Source organism: Delphinus delphis, chromosome 1 (assembly GCF_949987515.2).
Source record: "Delphinus delphis chromosome 1, mDelDel1.2, whole genome shotgun sequence".
Taxonomy (NCBI): domain Eukaryota; kingdom Metazoa; phylum Chordata; class Mammalia; order Artiodactyla; family Delphinidae; genus Delphinus; species Delphinus delphis.
The window spans coordinates 111,568,742-111,586,149 of NC_082683.1; the positions used below are offsets into that span (position 1 = coordinate 111,568,742).

Below are 17,408 nucleotides of genomic sequence, written 5' to 3' on the forward strand. Positions count from 1 at the left end.
GGCGGCTGACTTGAGGCCAGAGGGCAGTGAAGCTGCTAGAAAGGCGTCGGGACCCAGGGCCGGGTGGAGGCGCGGCTCCCAAGGCGGTCGGACCGGGCCTCGGCTCCTATTTTGCACAGTAGCCGGGAAGCCGCTGTGCAGACCAGCGCTGGCCGTGCGGGAGTCGGAGTCATGGGCTAGGTCCACGCCTCTTTGGGACCCGGCGCGCTGTGGGGGCGGGGCCTTCCGAGGGCGGAGCCTGGCTCTGGGGGGTGGGAGGGGGCGGGGCGGGGCCTGGTGGCTGCGCCGAGCCGCTAGGTGAGCGAAGCAGACCCAGCAGCCGCGGCTCCTCGGCACTCCGCCCAGCACCTGCTGCCCTCGCCCGACCCCGGGCGCCGCTGCCATGCGGCTGGCGCTGCTCTGGGCCCTGGGGCTCCTGGGGGCGGGCAGCCCTCTGCCCTCCCGGCCGCTCCCAGATATAGGTGAGTACCCTGTCAGCAGTGGGCCGGGGGGCGGACTGGGAGGACGCGCAGGGAAGTCGGGAAGCACTGGGGTCCTGGGGTCGGCCGGAGACCCCAACCAGAGTGCAGCCCGCCCTGGTCGGCTGTCCTGGGCCGAGGGCCCAGAGACTGGGCGATGGAGTGGGAAGGGAAGGAGGAGGGATGCCGGCGCCCCCTACTCTGTCATCCTCTGCGCAGTCCCCGCGGACACTTTCAGGCTCCGGGACCAGGCACCGCAGGGCCTGGCCCAGCGCCCCCTCAGGATCGCGGTAGAGGGTCTCTGCTCCCCAGGACTGATGTCTTCGCTCCTCTGGGGCCTAGCTGACCGTTCCACCCGGTGCCAGGGCGCCGAGTAGGCACGTCTCCTAGGGTTTGGCGAAGAGGATACTTCCTGGCCGCCATCCCAGACCTGCGCGGCCAGGCACCCCTCACCCTGGTGCTGATGCCACCAGAAAGCTGGCTGAACGGGAGGGGGCCCGGGAGGAGCCAGGAGTGGGGAGAATTGGCCAGGAAAGAGGCTGGGACACCAACTCCTCCTTGGAACTTTCACTTCCCGCTGCTGTCTTGGGCTGGGGGCCGAGAGGGCAGGCGGGGGTGGAGTGTCCGGAGGAGAGAGGGCCATTGTGGGGATGGGGGGCGGACTCCGGGAGGAAGCGGAGGCTGTGGGGAGCGGGTGTGCCTAACTGGGCATGAGGGGTATTTAGGGAGGGGGTGTTTGCAATGTTCACCCAGAAATGGGCGTTCCCGGCATCTCTGATGTGAGGAAAGGGAGGGTGAGTGGGCACAGGGCCACAAGTCTTCGCCCAGTCCTGAGAGGGGGCGTTCCTGGGCGGAGGTGGTTGGGAGCGGGTAGGAACAGGCGGAGGGTCCCTGTGAGAACCTGGGATGGGCCTGAGGGGGACAGGGGGGGCCACAGACTGGGCAAACTGAACTTCTTTCTTTGGGGACTTGTGGATGGGTTGGTGGGATGAAAGGGAAAAATTGGAGAGAAGCCCCCGCCCCCTCCCTCTAGTATTCTTTAAGTCCCAGCATGCAATGCAAGGGTCCTGCAAGCAGAGAAGGGCCTTGATGTGCTGGGAGCCAGGTGGGTCAGAGGGCACCAGCCACCCCCAGCCGTGGTGCTGATTCTCTCAGCACTCTCTTGGGGTGTCCTGGGAACCCTGCAGGTGGCACTGAGGAGAAGCAGGCAAGGCCAGAGAGGGCCCTGAATGGGTCTTCGGAGCCCCAGATCCTTCAGGACAACCTCACGCTCAGCCTAGCAGAGGTACTTCAGGTGAGCCTCTCTCTCCCCTCGAATAAAGAAATACACCCGCACCACCCACCACCCTGAATAATCAGGTGTCTCCAGGCAAAGACTGGCTGAGGAGTGGGTGAATGGACGTCACTGTAGCATGGCCATCCCAGGTCTGGCTGCCTCTCCCTCCGCACCCCAGCACCTGGCTTCACTTATCTCGCTCTCCCCACTGCACACACATCTGTCTGCCTCAGCCCCACCCAACCCTTCCATCTCCACTGGGAAATTCTGAGGCCAAACTTGCTTTCTTGGTCTCATGTTGTCAGCTTTTTCAGTGGGGAGACTTGGAGAGGGTCAGGGCCTCACCAAACACCCTCCCCTCCCAATTCTAAAGCTGAGTCAGAGGAAGGGCTGGGGCCTGCACTGGGTCCTCCATGATGCTTCCTCTCTGGGCAGGAAGCCGAGAAGGGGCGGCTCGGATACCTTCCTTGACCTCCCCACACAACCCCCCAGAACAATACCCCAGGCCAGGCAGGGCTTCCTGGCCCCTCCCTCAGGATCCCCCCACCAATGATCTAATCATTGGTACTCTCCTAAGGGCCTGAGGTTTTCTGGTTAGAGAAGATAGGAGTTTCAGACAGGGCCAGGGAGGTGACATGCCCTCTGGTGCCCACAGACCAGTCTGCCTGAGGCTTTGCGGATCAAATTGGAGTTGGATGGTGAGAGTCATATCCTGGAGCTGCTACAGAATAGGTAATAATGATAGTGGTAACATTAACAATAACATGGCTAACAACTTATATAGCATCCACGATGTACCAGGTACTAAGAGCTTGAACTCATTAAATCCTCATAACAACTCTATAAGGTAGATACTATGATGTATTATTATCGGCCTCATAGATGAAGAAGTCAAGGCACAGAGAGGTTAAATAACTCTCCCAAGGTCACACAGCTAGTGGGTGGTGAAAACTAGATTGGAACCCAGATAGCCTGACAGCGTTTGTGGCCCAACCGCCATACTCTGCCGTCTCCAGGGGAAGCAGGAAGCTTGCAGGGATTGCCCAGCCCCCAGCCACCCCTCTACCACCTCCAGGTCTCAGGCTGTGACTGCACCACCCTGGGAGCACTGCCCTCCTTCTTCTTCATTCCACAGGGAGCTAGTCTCAGGCCATCCAACCCTGGTGTGGTACCAGCCTGATGGCACCCGGGTGGTCAGTGAGGGACACACTCTGGTGAGTCAGGTCATCTTGTGCCCTGTTTCTGGCCCGAGGGAAGAAGGAGAGGGGCGACTGGAAGGTGCCGTCCCTGGAGAATGGGAGGACACTGCCTATCCTCACCCACAGGCTAGCCTCCTGGGCTCAAACCTTGGCCTGGTCTTCCAGTTGGCACTCATGTTTCTCTGCTGTAGGAGAACTGCTGCTACCATGGAAAAGTGCAGGGCCACGCCGACTCCTGGGTCTCTGTCTGCACCTGCTCCGGGCTCAGGTACAAGGGGTCAATTCCACGAAGGTGGAGAGAGTGAGCGTAAACGAGGCATGGAGCTGAAAAGTTTTCTGACTTCCTGCATCTTTGCCTAGGGGCTTGGTGATCCTGTCCCCAGAGAGAAGCTACTCCCTGGAGCTGGGACCTGGGGACCTCCAGGGTCCCCCTGTTATCTCCCGGCTCCAAGACCTCCTCCTGGCAGGCCACACTTGTGCCCTGAGCTGGCCTGCATCTGTGCCCACTCAGGCTCCACCAGAGCACCCCCTGGGACAGCGTCACCTTCTCCGGGTGAGGATGAATGGCAGGAGGGCTGGGCTTCTGTTGTCCCCAGGGCTGGCCCCCGGGCCCTCAGAGCTATTTGTTCACAGTAACAACTGCTCCTGCTAATGGAGCAACTTCCCAGTACCGGGCACTTTGTGAACATTATCTCCTTTACTGATCCCAGCAACCCTGGGAGGTAGGTGCTATCTGTAGCTCTGTTTTAGTGAGAAAAGTGGCTCAGAGAGGTTAAGTGACTTGGCCAAGGCCATTCAACTAATCAGTGGTATATCCAGGGTTTGGATGCAGGTACTTGACTCAAACTCCTCATCTGTCTTATGATCCAAATGCAGAGAGCTCTCACTGGGGTATAGCAAATACATAGTTACTGATCATAAAGCAATAAGCATTCAATTTCCTAATTTACTCAATGGGGATAATAAAACTACTTACCTTATAGGATTACTGTGAAGATTAAATAAATCTATATACATACATATATATATGTAAATGCTTAGAACTCTGCCTGGCATACGTTAAGTATTTGATGGTGTTGGCTGTTATTTTTTTTTAATTGGGAAAAAGCACTGAATTTGAAGCCAGAAGAGCAGGGCCCTACTCTCAGCTTCTAAACCTCTTCTTTGTCTATCTTGGGCAAGTCCCTGGCCTCTCAGGTTCTCTGTAAAATGGGCTCTTCACTCTCTTGTCTGACCACACAGAGTGGTTGTGGACACAGCCTGGTCAGCCCTACGCGGCTGCTGGTGGGGTGTGGTGGGTGTGCCTGATGCGCCTTCCTCTTGTCCACAGTGGAGGCGGGACGTGGTGACAGAGACCAAGATTGTTGAGCTGGTGATTGTGGTTGACCATTCCGAGGTGAGCCTGCTGACCCCTGCAAGTCCTCCCCCGACCTCTGCCTGCCCTGCTGCCTTTCACGGTCACCTCTCTTGACCCACAGGTCCAGAGGTACCGGGACTTCCAGAGCCTGCTGAACCGCACCCTGGAAGTGGCCCTCCTCCTGGACACAGTGAGTATGGGACCCAGCAGCATCCTTATGGCCCCCGACCATGGGAACTCCTCTCCTGAGCCCCACTTCTCTTTCAGTTCTTCAGGCCTCTGAATGTCCGGGTGGCGCTCGTGGGCCTGGAGGCCTGGACCCAGCGTGACCTGATAGAGATAAGCCAGGACCCAGGTCTCACACTAGACAGCTTCCTCCGCTGGCGCCGGACAGACCTGCTGCCTCGGTTGCCCCACGACAGTGCCCAGCTGGTGACGTAAGACCCACCAGGCTCAGCCAGCGGGGCCCAGCTCTGCTCCGGCCCTGCCCCGGCCTGGCAAATTTCACATCCCAGCTCCCTACCTGAGGCCCTGAAGCTCTGGCAACCTTGGCTTTGGGCCCTAACCTTCGCCCTCTCAATCCCGCAGTGCCACTTCATTCTCTGGGCCCATGGTGGGCATGGCCATTCAGAACTCCATCTGTTCTCCTGAATTCTCAGGAGGTGTGAACATGGTGAGCTAGTTCCACGTCTCCTCCCCATTCCCGTTCAGCTCCTCCCAAATGTGGTACCATGTATTCACTGAAACCCCCAGCAAAGTTACCAACCCCAAAGCTGAGGGTATAGAGGGCCGGGGTGCATGACGTGGCCTCTGCTGTCAGGATACCCTCCGCCTGTGGCCCGCCCATTCGTGTCTTCACCTATGAGCTCTTCCCATTTCTTGGGGGCGGAGGACGTAGCTGAGGCCCAAAGAACAAAGGTGCTCGCCCAGGGCCATATAGCTAGAGAGGGGTAACAGAGGTGAGCTAGAACCCGGGTTTCCTGCCACCCAGGCCTGGGCTCTTCTCCTACTTTAGAAGCACTTAAGGAGGGAGGCGGTGCTTGCTCAGTGCCCAAGAGGTCAGATGAGGAGAGAAGAGGAGCAGTCAGGCTGGTGCTGGACCTGGGGTATCCCCTCCCCAATGACAGGACCACTCCACAAGCATCCTGGGAGTCGCCTCCTCAATAGCCCACGAGTTGGGCCACAGCCTAGGCCTGGGCCATGACTCACCTGGGAATAGCTGCCCCTGTCCAGGTCCAGCCCCAGCCAAGAGCTGCATCATGGAGGCCTCGACAGAGTGAGTAACTGCAGGATGGAGAGGGCAGGGGGCAGGGGGCAGGGAGCCGTCCGCAGCCCCAACCTTCCTTGCCGCCATCGCCAGCTTCCTGCCAGGCCTGAACTTCAGCAACTGCAGCCGACAGGCCCTGGAAAAAGCCCTCCTGGGTGGAATGGGCAGCTGCCTCTTTGAACGGCTCTCCGGTCTGCCCTCTATGGCCAGTGTCTGCGGAAATATGTTGGTGGAGCCCGGCGAGCAGTGTGACTGTGGCTTCCCAGATGTGAGCCCCTCACCCAGAGCCTTGCCCCACTCACTTCTGTGCCCTCACCCTGGCTCATGAGCCGTCTCCAAGCCTCAGGAACCCCTCTCCCCACCTCCCTGTCTGCGGGGACTGCACATAGATTGTTGGGCTCTGGTCTTCATTTGCTGTGTGCATCCTTTTGGGTTCAGGCTCTGGGAGGGGGTTAGGGCATGCTCTCAGGCCCAGCCTGCTCTGACGCTCGGCCCCTCTGTGCCCTTGCCCATAGGACTGCACTGATCCTTGCTGTGATTACTTCACCTGCCAGCTGAGGCCAGGGGCACAGTGCGCGTCCGATGGACTCTGTTGTCAAAATTGCCAGGTGGGCACAGACTGGACTGGCTGCCCAGAGCCCACCTGCCAGGGGCCAGTGTGGAAAAGGTCATTCTGACTCCCAGGGCCTGGCTGGATTTGCCCAGCACCCACATTGATGCTTACCCACCCTCCACAGCTGCGCCCGGCCGGCTGGCAGTGCCGCTCTACCAGAGGTGACTGCGACTTGCCCGAGTTCTGCCCAGGAGACAGCTCCCAGTGCCCCCCTGATGTCAGCCTGGGGGACGGTGAGCCGTGTGCTGGTGGACAGGCTGTGTGCATGCAAGGACGCTGTACCTCCTATGCCCAGCAGTGCCAGGCTCTCTGGGGGCCTGGGGCCCAGCCCGCCGCGCCACTTTGCCTCCTTACTGCCAACACTCGGGGGGACGCCTTTGGGAGCTGTGGGCGCAGCCCTGATGGCAGCTATGTGTCCTGTGCCCCTAGGTAAGTGAGGGAACCTGGCTCCTCCTCTGGGTTTGTGGGAGTCTTGGCTTCGCCCCCACTGACCCTACACCTCCTCCCTAACCCCAGAGATGCCATTTGTGGGCAGCTCCAGTGCCAGGGAGGGAGGGCCCAGCCTCTGCTGGGCTCAGCCCGGGATCTTCACTGGGAGATGCTGGAAGCCAACGGGACCCAGCTGAACTGCAGCTGGGTACACCTGGACCTGGGCAACGACGTGGCCCAGCCCCTGATGACTCTGCCTGGCACAGCCTGTGGCCCCGGCCTGGTGAGCAGCCTAGGCGGGCAGCACCAGGTGGGGAGGGATATCTGGACTGCTGCAGGCAGCGCCCAGGCCTCACTAGCCACCGGTGAAGAAGATGCAGGCTCCGGGGGGAGTTCAGATTCTCACTTCAGATGGAGCAGAGTCCCGTTACCCTCTGAGCCTTGGTTTCCCCATCTGTAAAAGCGGGGTGGGCTTCGTTTGTGTTGGCCTCCCAGTGCCAGTAAAGCTCCTGAGAAGGTGATCTTTGCTCTTCTCTCGCCATCGGGCAGGTGTGCATCGACCATCAATGCCAACCGGTGGAGATCCTGGGAACACAGGAATGTCAAAGCAAATGCCACGGGCATGGGGTGAGTTGGCATGGGGGGAGATGAAAGGGGAGCAGGGAGCCTCTGGGAAGGAAAAGAATGGTGGGCTTTGGAAACAGACACACCTGGGTTCTAATCCGTGCTCTACCACATCTTAACTGTTGGATCCAGGGCAGGTTGTTAACCTCTCTGAGCTCAGCTTCCTCCTCTAACTAACGGGCATAATAATAGTACCCACTTCCTGGGGGCACATGAGATGAGTATGGAAGCTTCTAGCACAGTGCCTGGCAGATAGAAGGCACTCACAATGTGAGTTCAATCTAATTTTCTCTGGCCCAGATAAAGAGTCTCTCTCTCCAGAACGCTGGCGCCCTCCACACTATCATTCTCAGCACGCCTTCCAGTTGCGGACATCTGAGATCTTGAAAAGCTGGGGACAGGGAAACACGGCCCCAGAGGGCACAGCTCCTCACTGTTCAACCTGTACCTCCTAGGTCTGCGACAGCAACAGACGCTGCCACTGTGAGGAGGGTTGGGCGCCCCCAGACTGCACCACCCACATCAGAGGTAGCATGAGGTGGGGGACAGGGGCAGCTGAGACGGCATCCTTCACTGCCCCTCTTTTTCTGACCCCTTCGCTGCTGATTCCCTGACTCTGTGTGACCCCTGACCCCTTCACCTTCTCTGATCACCTGACCTCCCTGCCCCCCCACCTCTTCCTGGGTGTAGAGTTCTTAGCCCTGCCCACCTTCAAACCTGCCTTCACCCACAGCAACCAGCTCCCTGACCACAGGGCTGCCCCTCAGCCTCCTGTTGTTGCTGGTCCTGGTGCTGCTTGGTGCCAGCTACTGGCACCGTGCCCGCCTGCGCCAGAGACTCTGCCAGCTTAAGGGACCCAGCTGCCAATACAGGTACCAGCCTCCCCACTACTAGCTTTCTCCACATCTCTGTTAAGGACAACAGCTCTGGAGCCCCACCCCCGCCCTTGGGCAGCCCCTGACACCTGATTCTGAACCCAAGCCCCCCAGACCACACCCCACACACATCTCCCTTCCCTACAGGTGCCCCGTAACCCTTCACCTCACATGTAGACCCAAGTGGGGAAGCTGGGGTGCTAGGATCATTTCTCTCCAGGAGCCCCAGTGCTGAAGTGGGGCCCTCCCTCAGGCTGATGAGCTTCCCCTTCCCACTTCTGATTTGGCCTACACTGTGCTCCAAGGGGCCACAAAGGGTTAACCCCACTCAAAGGCTGCAAATGGGTGGAAAACAGGGTCTGAGGGTGGGCCCTCTCTCTCCTTGCCTTTCTCCATGTTCAGGGCAGCCCAGTCTGGTCCCCCCGAACGCCCAGGACCCCCGCAGAGGGCTCTGCTGATGCCAGGTGCCAAGGTAAGTCTGCATGCCAGAGGAGAGAGGGCCCAGTCCTGGCCAGGCATCCAGCTTGGGCCCTGGTGGGGGGCGGGTATTGAAGGCTCTAGACTCAGAGAAAGACTTGCATTGCCCAAGAGTCAGTCAGAGGAGTCAGGGCCAGCCCTCCCCTCCCGTCCCCTGGCTGCAGGCTGAGAAGCAGGGTCCAGCCTGGACTGGGGAGGGGCAGTCACCTAGAGGAGGGAGTGCTGTGCTCTTTGCGCTGGCCTAGCCAGTGGCTTTGAAAGGTGGGTCTACCTGTGCTCCCAGCAGTGATGTCCCCTGGAGGGCATGAGGGGGTGGTGCTCAGAGTGGCCTTCAGTGTGCCAGGACCTGATGAGGCCCTGGTTGCCATGTGTAGAAGGGCTGGTGAGTGCCCCTGCCCTGAGCCCTCTGGATCTGATGCCAGAAGTGTGTAATGTGGAGGTGGTCTGCACGCCCACTCCACCACTTGTCACCCCCTCTGCATGAAACTGAATAACCGCATGCACAGCCCCACTGCTCCCCGGGGCCCTGGCTGCCCATCCCTGAGCACTAACACCTCTCTGCCCACATCTGTCTCTCCGCTCCCTCTCCCCCCCCCCGCCCCCACTCTGCCTGTCCGCTCCTCCTGCTCTTTCAGCAGGCTAGTGCTCTTGGCTTCCCGGCCCCTCCCTCCAGGCCGCTGCCTCCTGACCCTGTGCCCAAGAGACTCCAGGTAAATCTGGGCCAGCCCCTACCCTGGCCCAGGGCAGGTGGGAGGCTTGGTGCCCAACTGCAGTTCTCCCCCCTGTTCCCTGCCAGTGGCGCTTTTCACTAGGGGACCAGGGTGCCCCTCAGCCTTCAGACACTCCCCAGAAGTAGCAAAGGGTGAGCCTCCTGCCTTGGTTTCTACCACCATCTGGTGGTCAGTGGTGGGACTGCAGTCTGCCAGGGACACCACAGGTGACCCACACCTTTCTCCCCTAAGGCATCTACTGGCATGCACTCAAGCCCCATTGCGCATGCCCCCGTTCTCTCCTGCCCCCTGGCTGACTTTGCATGTTGACCTGAACCCCTCGGGAGGCCCACTGCATGCCCACTGCTCCTGGCTGTTCTCTCACAGTCACTGCCCCTCTCTCTGTTCAGGCTGAGCTGGCTGACCGACCCAATCCCCCCACCCGCCCTCTGCCCGCTGACCCGGTGGTGAGGTACCCGAAGGTAACAGTGGGGGGAGAGAAGGGCACAGCCTCTCCCCCCACCCAGGGCTGTGGTGCTGGTAGCCTTGGCAGTGGTGCTGGTAGTAAGATGCCCCCTGTGACTAAGGGCACATACCCCAGTGGCATCTTTAATGGTGACAGGTTTGTTTGCAGACAAAGGTGTCCTCTGGTGCCGCCCCTCAAGCTGGTGTTCCCCAGCACCAGTGTGTGGGAGGTGGGCAACATGATACCCCCTCCCAAGCTGGCCTCCTGCCTTCTCTCTCTCAGTCTCAGGGGCCCACCAAGCCTCCACCCCCGAGAAAACCACTGCCTACTGACCCTCCGGGCCAGCACCCTTCGGCTGACCTGCCTGACTCTGGAGCTGGAATCCCGCCCCCAGTGGTACCCTCCAGGTAGGGGAGGAGGGGCGCTGAGGATGGGCTCGTGGGGCGAGTGGTCTGGGGGGACCTCTGACCTTTTTTCTCGGCCTCCCACACCCCAGGCCTGCGCCGCCGCCCCCAGCAGTGTCCTCGCTCTACCTCTGACCTCTCCTGAGGTTCCGCTGCCTCCAACCTGGACTTAGGACTTCAACAGGCAGACCCCTGGAGTCCCCTGCGGTGACCGAAGGAGCTGGGGCCTGGACACTACGGAACAGGAGTCTTAAAACACTGACACCGGGCACCTCCACTTGCTGTCGAGCAGCACCCTGGGGACCCGCCCACGCAGTGGCATCTTGGGGTTGGGGAGTGTCTGGGAGCTGGACGGAGCTGAGGGAGGTGCGCACAGCCTGTCTCTGCAGAACTGCAATAAAAGTGAGGTCTTGGGAGCGTGCCTCGAAGTTTGTCTGCTTAGGGAAGGAGCGTCTCCCCTGTCGCGATTCCAGATCTGGCCGCCAGGAGACGCTGCTCCTCAGATGAAGACAGGATAGGGAGGGCGAGAGCCCCAGGTTGGGTCAGAGGGTGTCCCTGGGATGCACGCGGCTTGTTTCTGCCCAGTCTGGGATGACCTTCTGCACAATCCAGTACCACAAAGGGCGCTGTACGCCCTCTGCCACCCCCAGTAGCCAAGTTCTCGCCCCCAACGCTGCGCGGCCCCTTGGCGGCGACCATCGACAAACCGGCCAAGCTGTTGGACTCGCTGTCCCCACCCTCTGACCAGCGGCTGGGAAAAACGGAACTGGCTGGCGTTCTCAGAGCCCCGGAGCCGGGGCGGGGCGCGGCGGCGGCTCCCACGATTCCAAGGCCGCGCACCTGCTTCTCCCCTCCCCCACCCCACCTGAGGGTTCGGGAACAGAAGTGCTTTGTATGGGCCGCAACCACCTCATTACTTCGTCTTTGAGACTATGGCCTTCGTTCGCCCAGAACGAAGGTATGGGGCGGAAAGGGACAGGGCCCAACCCCAAGGTGGACATCGAGCTCGCCATCTGAGGTTCTGTAAAGGGGGGTTGGGGTGAGGGGGTGGTCCCAGGAGGTGATTTGTCCCTTCCCCTCGCTATATCCCTAGATGTGCAAAGAAAAAGGAGCAATGGTGCCTAAGATGGCTGGACAAATTCGTGGATCCTCTCCCGTGCCTCACTTGCCTCTTTCTGGGCAAAAGGCGTGGGCCCATATTTAAATCTTCCAAAGATTTAATAAGGCTTTCTACCCTGTACCAATACAGACACGAAAGACACGACCTCCCTAAAACAACTCCTAGACAGTGGAATACGTCCCTCCTCGCCGCCCCCTTGAAACGCGGTCTAGCCTCAGCAAGACCTTGCCTAAGCTGGCGCGCGCGCTACAGCGCACAGAAGGTTAACAAGAGTTGGCTTTGAATGAAGAGGCGGAGACGCGCCCACATTGGTGGAAAGTTATCCAGGGGCGTGGTCTGTGAGTCTCAGCACCCCACCCCCCTCCCCGCAAGTCCCCCCCACCCCCCCCGCACTTTGTACCTTTCTCGGCGCGACTGCGAAGCGGGACGGGCCGGGCCCGCCCGGGCCAGAGCAGACCAGACCCCGGGGGCGATGCGGCTGCAGCCCCTGCTGCGGACTGTCCTCTGGGCCGCGCTCCTCAGCTCCCCTCTGCGAGGGGGCTGTGGCCTCCGCCACGAGGTCTACTGGAACTCCAGTAACCCCAGGTAGCAGGGCTGAAACCTGCGGGCTCCGAGCCGGGCCTGCGCGCTCCCGGGCCGGGCGCGCGCCCGACACTCGCACTGTGCGCGGCGCCGCCTAGACCCGGCCGCGCGCCGGGGCTCCTTTGTTTGAGCCGGCGGGGGAGGAGGGAGGGGCGAGGCGTGCCCGGGGTCCCCCACCCCTGCCCGCACGCGCTGGGGGCCGAGAGGGGGACCCCAGCCCCGAAGGCAGTCGGTGGGGTCTCGGAGCCTGCACTCCGAGCCCCGCCCCTCTCGCTTCTCTCTTGGTGATCCCCAGCCTCCCAACGGCCCGAGCTGGGGCCGGCGGACTTGAGGCGGGGGGGGGGGGGGGGGGGGGCTTTACTCTTGTGAAAGAAGGTTACTCCCCTGCTCTCTTGGCCTTCCCTTTGGTGCTACTCTTTCTCCTGATCTCATTCTGTAACTCTGCTTTCATCTCGTCATTATTAGTCCTATTTCTGTGCAGTCTCGGCCCTGCCCTTCTAGCTGAATCACCTTTAGGCAAGTCGTTTGACCTCCCTAACCTCAGTTATCTCATCTGTAAAATGGGCTAATAACGCCTAGTACCCTGGGAAGTCAGGCGGACTAACAGAGGTCATGTGTGTGAAAGAGGTGCAGGCTGCACAGATATAAACTATTATTTATTTCTCTCTCCTGAGCTGCCTGCCTTTGAACGTCGATATTTTTTCCTGTTTCCATCCTCCTCCCCAATTCTCCCTGCCTCCCTCTGCTTTCTCCATCTGTTTTTCTTTCTGATTTTCACTTAAGACAATCTGTGACGCCGTTTGTTCACTCACATTTATTAAGTGTGTACTCTGTGCCGGGATCTGTGCTAGGGTGCTGGGGGTTAGAGATAAGACCTAGGCTCTGCCCTCTGGGAGCCCAAAGAACCCCTGGGCCAGCAAGCTTCGCGACAGGTCATTACAATACCAATGCTGTGTGATAAGAGCTATTGTTGTCCTCCAGCTCTGAATTCCTCACTCTCTGTTCTAGACCGGTGCTTCTGCATCACTTGGAGGTTTTGTTAAAAATGCAGGTTGCTAGCCCCTAAGCCTGAGGTTTCTGGCTCATTCATTCAATCCACAAATATTTGTGGAGCGCTGTCCTTGTGCAAGACACTTTTCCAGGCACTGGGGATGCCGTGGAACAAAATGTACAAAGGCCCAGCTTGTGTCCCAGTAGGTCTGAGCTGAGCCCAGGAATCTGCATTTCTAATCAGAACTCCAGATGCAGGTGATCTTAAGACCACCCATAGAGAGACAGTTGGGGGCCTTTCATAAGTCAAGTTGGACTCTGTGTATGGTGGGGATGCGGGGGGGGGGGGGGGAGAGGGAGTGATTCATGCTCTGTTTGATGCTGGAGAGGGACAGCATGTCCCCAGGTTTTCCCACCTGTACTGGCTCCCCCAGGCAGGTGGAAGGGAGTCCTGAGGAGGCCAAAGATTGGGGGATATGTGGAGGGGGCCCCCCTCTTCGTATGACACTTGATTGTTCTGGCCAAAAAAAAAAAAAGGGGAGGTTCCCACCATCCACCCTCTCATTTTTTTTTTTTTTACTATGGCATTCTTTTCAGCATTGAATTGAGGTCTTAAAAGGCAAGCCTTCCTCTTTATGCACCTGTTAATGAGGATACTGTTCCCAGGCTCCATCTCTAGTCTGTGACTGCTCTGTGGGCCCAGATCTGTGCCCCTTGCCTCTGTGCCCCAGCTTCTTCACAGCAGCCATCCACCTAACATTTATCAAGCACAGGTGCTACACCAGGCCCTGTCTTGGGCACTAGGGCTAGATAGGTGGGTGGCAGCTCCCACCCAAAAGCTAGGCTGTGGTGAGTGGCCTTCTCACATTTGGGCCATGTGGTTGTAGGCACTGCAGTCCCTTAACCTCTCTGAACCTGTGAATCGGTTACTTCATCCTTTTCTTGCACTCTGTCTCTCAAGAGGTGTCAGTCTGGAGAACTCAGGCCTTCCTAAGCTGCTCCCTCCCCAGCAGGTGAGGAATTGGCTGGCGGGGACCATTGGGAAGGGGTATCTCTGACCCTCGTGCCGCAGGTGTGCCGTGCCATGAGCCCCTCCGCCCTCACCTACCTTATGCCTGCAGGCTGCTTCGAGGAGACGCCGTGGTGGAGCTGGGCCTCAAGGATTACCTAGACATCTTCTGCCCACACTATGAGGGTCCAGGGCCCCCTGAGGGCCCTGAGACATTTGCGTTATACATGGTGGACTGGCCAGGCTATGAGGCCTGCCGGGCCGAGGGGCCGGGTGCCTTCAAGCGCTGGGAGTGCTCCCTGCCTTTCTCTCCCTTTGGCCCTGTTCGATTCTCAGAGAAGATTCAGCGCTTCACGCCCTTCTCCCTTGGCTTCGAATTCTTGCCTGGAGAGACCTACTACTACATCTGTGAGTGAAGATGGGCACACTGGCTGCCTCCTGGGGAAGGTGGGGAGGGGAATGGGGCTACCTGCCATTGCTAGCAGTCAAGGCAGAGATCCTGAGGGGTGGGGGAATGAGAGGACTGGGAAGGAAGGCTAGGCCTAGGAGGGGGGAGCGGACAGGGGGCCTGAGTCCAGGACCGAGTAGGGGGACATCTAGAGTGAACCAATAGAGAGGAGGGGAAAGGAAGAGGAGCCAGGAAAGAGGACATGAGTAGGGTCACAGATGGGCCCCTAGATGGGACCCCAAAATAAGGAAAAGCTTTCCAGGGAACTGGAGAGAAGAGAAGCTGGGAGGGTTTGAAACGCAGTCTGAGGCATGCAAACTAGCCTGTGCTAACTTCTTCATCCCGATTTCCCACCACCCAGCAGTGCCAACTCCGGAGAGTCCTGGCCAGTGCTTGAGGCTCCAGGTGTCTGTCTGCTGCAAGGAGGACAGTGAGTGGGTTGGGGCAGGGGAGCAACCCTTCTGGCTAGTGTGGGGCCTTCAGGAATGAGGGGAGGAGTGGGAAGAATCTGGGAGCATCAAACTCTGAGGAACCTCTTCCCCCCCCATTTAGCCTGTGGGAGCCTCCCCTACACAAAGGGAATGGCATCTCCAGGGGCAAGGCTGTCCAAGCCTTAGCTGAACTGGTGGTCTCTAATGGCAACTGGGAGGAGACTTGGAAGTTGGGGCTTAGAGATGATGAGGTGATTATGGGAAGGGATTGGCCAGTTCGGGAGACCCCTTAGAAAGGGGTGGGAGTGAACAGGTAATGGGGAGAGCAGGAAGGAGGCTGCTGAAGCAGGAGGACCCATCAGTGCTACCCCCTCCCCCTCACAGAGCCTGAGTCAGCCCATCCTGTTGGGAGCCCTGGAGAGAGTGGCACGTCAGGGTGGCAACGGGGGGCCACTCCCAGCCCCCTCTGTCTCTTGCTGCTGCTGCTGCTCCCAATTCTGCGTCTCCTGAGAGTCCTCTGAGCCAAGCGGACCCTTCCTGCCAGCCCCAGGAACCAGAGCCCTCCCAGGACTCCCCGGAGGAGGGCCCTTGCCCCCTACCTGAGCTGGGAGGGCCAAGACAGACAGACAAGATGGAATAGTGATGGGGGAGGCCAGAGGGTCTGGGGTGACCCTTCCAGGTGCCGGCCTCCTCATCACAGGCTGAAGAGGAGCTGCAGGGGAGCTGCAGACAGCCCTGGGCACCCTGGAACAGAGGCAAGACAAACATAGGGTCTCTGTCAGCTGCTTTGATATTCTCATCCCATCCCCCAGGAAGACTGGGATTTGATGGGATCGGATCCTTGAGCCTGCTGGGGGCCAAGGCCGAAGACCTGGGGACAGGTGATTGCTGGACCAGGTAAAGCAGGAAGCCCAGGCTTGCCATCTGTGCCCAGTGCCCTGTGGGCCTCTTCCCTGGGGCAGCACCTTTCCTCCCCGGGGGGTCACCCACTTGTCTTCTGTGAAGACGGACTTGCCATGAGGTCGAATTTCATGCCAATTTGTATTTTTATAAGTGTCTGGACCAAGCCTTCAATAAACCACCCATCTTTTTGTTGCTTTCCCCAACCTACTGCCCTCTGGCTCCTTCCCTGACACGGCGGGGGCGGTGGGGGGGGGAGGGGGACGGGGACTCCCTGCAGCCTCTGCTCTCAGCTTGGCTTGGCCTGACCTCCCTGCCAGCTGTGCCCAGACCATCCATGCCAGGCTTCAGTAGGCACCCTCTGGGCAGTGTGGGGTGGATGCCAGCAGCAGCTGTGGAGCTTGGCACCCTCCACCACCTCCCTAGCTGGCTTCCTGTGCTGGGGAGGGGACAGGTGCTCCTGGTAGCCCACCCACTTGGGGCGCTGCGGAAGCTGTGGTAGCACCAAGCAGGGCCTTGGGGCAAAAGCAAGGAGTAGTAGAAAGACAGCACCTGGGTTTCAGAATGCCTGGGTCCCTGAGAGCTGGGCGTCCCTCCCCCGCCCCAAGGGCAGTCTGGGCGGTGCCTGGCCTAGAACTGGGAAGGTGGGGTCAGATCAAAGCCTCCTTCCCCAGCGGCCTCTTTGTTCTTCGCTTTTATAAGGAGGAGGAGGTGGGGCCGAGGAGGGAGGGCCCCCTTTGCTCTCAGCCTCACTCTGTCTCTTCCACCTCAGGCAGGCAGAGGTGGCAAGGCTATGATCCACCCCAAGACTAACCGGGGTCCTCTTTCTGAACGGTGTCCTGGGTGCAGCCAGGGAAGGGGTGCCCCTTCCCCCGAAGCTATGCCCTACCCGCCCCGGTGCCCCACAGTCTGCACTGGCACCATGCCGGCCCGCCTGGCACCCAGCCAACGATCGATAGGTGGATGTTGTGCTGATTAGCTCGGCGGGGCTGCGGCGGCTAGAGGCGGCGTGTGAACATGCGCGGGGAGGGGAGGGGCGCCGCGGAGGGTGCTGGGGGTCCAGAGACTGACAGACCAGACCGAAGTGCTGGAGACTGCGAACCGCTGCCCCACCCCCTTGCACACCTGGGTCGGACCCCGGTCCCTCTGGGTTGGTTCCATTGCTCTGGCTGAGGCCTGGGATGGAGGACAGCGCCGCGGACGGAGCATACATGAGTGGACCCTCCCGCCCCCCATTCAAGGCCACTTTCATAAAATGCCATGTCTGTAGGTACGTGTGCCTGCGTGTCAGCGCTCTCACCCCAAAACAAGATCCTTAGCGGGGGCGAGGGGCTGGAGTGGAGAGGGTGAAGTCTGAGCTGAAGCATGAACTATGGGCTCGGTCTTCTGGTCCTGAGTTCGAGTTCAGCCTCTACTGTCATCCAGGAGGGTGTCTATATGTCGCCTTGGAAACCGACTGTACTGCTACCCCCGCCCCTCTCCAGTGAAAGCAGAGGCGGCGCAGGCCGGGGATGACTGGTTAGCCTGGCACTGAGGACCGTGCGGGTCACATCCTGCTCCCAGCGGCCCCAGACATGCTCTCTTCGCGGACCAAGCCGGGCCCGCTCGCTCCCGAGTCTGTGGCCGGCGCGCGGATCCGCCGCTCGTAACGCATGTCCGAAAGAGACGCGGGGCCCAGTCGGCTTTCCCCGGCACTCAGACACACGCCCTCACTCTCAGGCAGACGCGCGCACTTGACACAGACACACACCCTCGCCGGCCGCCTAAGCTCCC

General features: G+C 59.9%; 2 protein-coding genes across 12 annotated transcripts; both read left to right on the forward strand.

Annotated features, from left to right (window-relative positions):
- Window positions 1-276: 276 nt before the first annotated feature.
- ADAM15 (ADAM metallopeptidase domain 15) lies at window positions 277-10,570 on the forward strand. Of its 9 annotated transcripts, none has more exons than XM_060030946.1 (23): window positions 279-461; window positions 1,646-1,752; window positions 2,390-2,466; window positions 2,870-2,948; window positions 3,125-3,201; window positions 3,294-3,486; window positions 4,264-4,329; window positions 4,412-4,480; window positions 4,558-4,727; window positions 4,879-4,963; window positions 5,418-5,566; window positions 5,651-5,825; window positions 6,073-6,165; window positions 6,295-6,599; window positions 6,687-6,882; window positions 7,149-7,226; window positions 7,679-7,751; window positions 7,957-8,095; window positions 8,501-8,570; window positions 9,211-9,285; window positions 9,696-9,907; window positions 10,034-10,158; window positions 10,248-10,570. In XM_060030946.1, the coding sequence occupies exons 1-23, from the start codon at window positions 383-385 to the stop codon at window positions 10,298-10,300; spliced, it is 2,745 nt and encodes a 914-aa protein (XP_059886929.1). In that variant the 5' UTR covers window positions 279-382; the 3' UTR covers window positions 10,301-10,570. The 9 variants fall into 9 exon arrangements, 6 of the variants coding, with proteins under 6 accessions (XP_059886929.1, XP_059886939.1, XP_059886946.1 ...); XM_060030956.1 differs by having other exon boundaries at window positions 280-461; window positions 9,696-9,767; XM_060030963.1 differs by having other exon boundaries at window positions 280-461; window positions 9,214-9,285; window positions 9,696-9,767.
- A 1,114-nt stretch (window positions 10,571-11,684) lies between these two features.
- On the forward strand, window positions 11,685-15,835 carry EFNA4 (ephrin A4). 3 transcript variants are annotated; one of them, XM_060031023.1, is made up of 4 exons: window positions 11,685-11,860; window positions 13,969-14,264; window positions 14,666-14,734; window positions 15,120-15,835. In XM_060031023.1, exons 1-4 carry the CDS (start codon window positions 11,748-11,750, stop codon window positions 15,254-15,256), a joined length of 615 nt encoding a protein of 204 aa, XP_059887006.1. In that variant the 5' UTR covers window positions 11,685-11,747; the 3' UTR covers window positions 15,257-15,835. The 3 variants fall into 3 exon arrangements, with proteins under 3 accessions (XP_059887006.1, XP_059887014.1, XP_059887024.1); XM_060031031.1 differs by having other exon boundaries at window positions 14,669-14,734; XM_060031041.2 differs by lacking the exon at window positions 11,685-11,860 and adding an exon at window positions 13,815-13,860.
- Window positions 15,836-17,408: the final 1,573 nt, after the last annotated feature.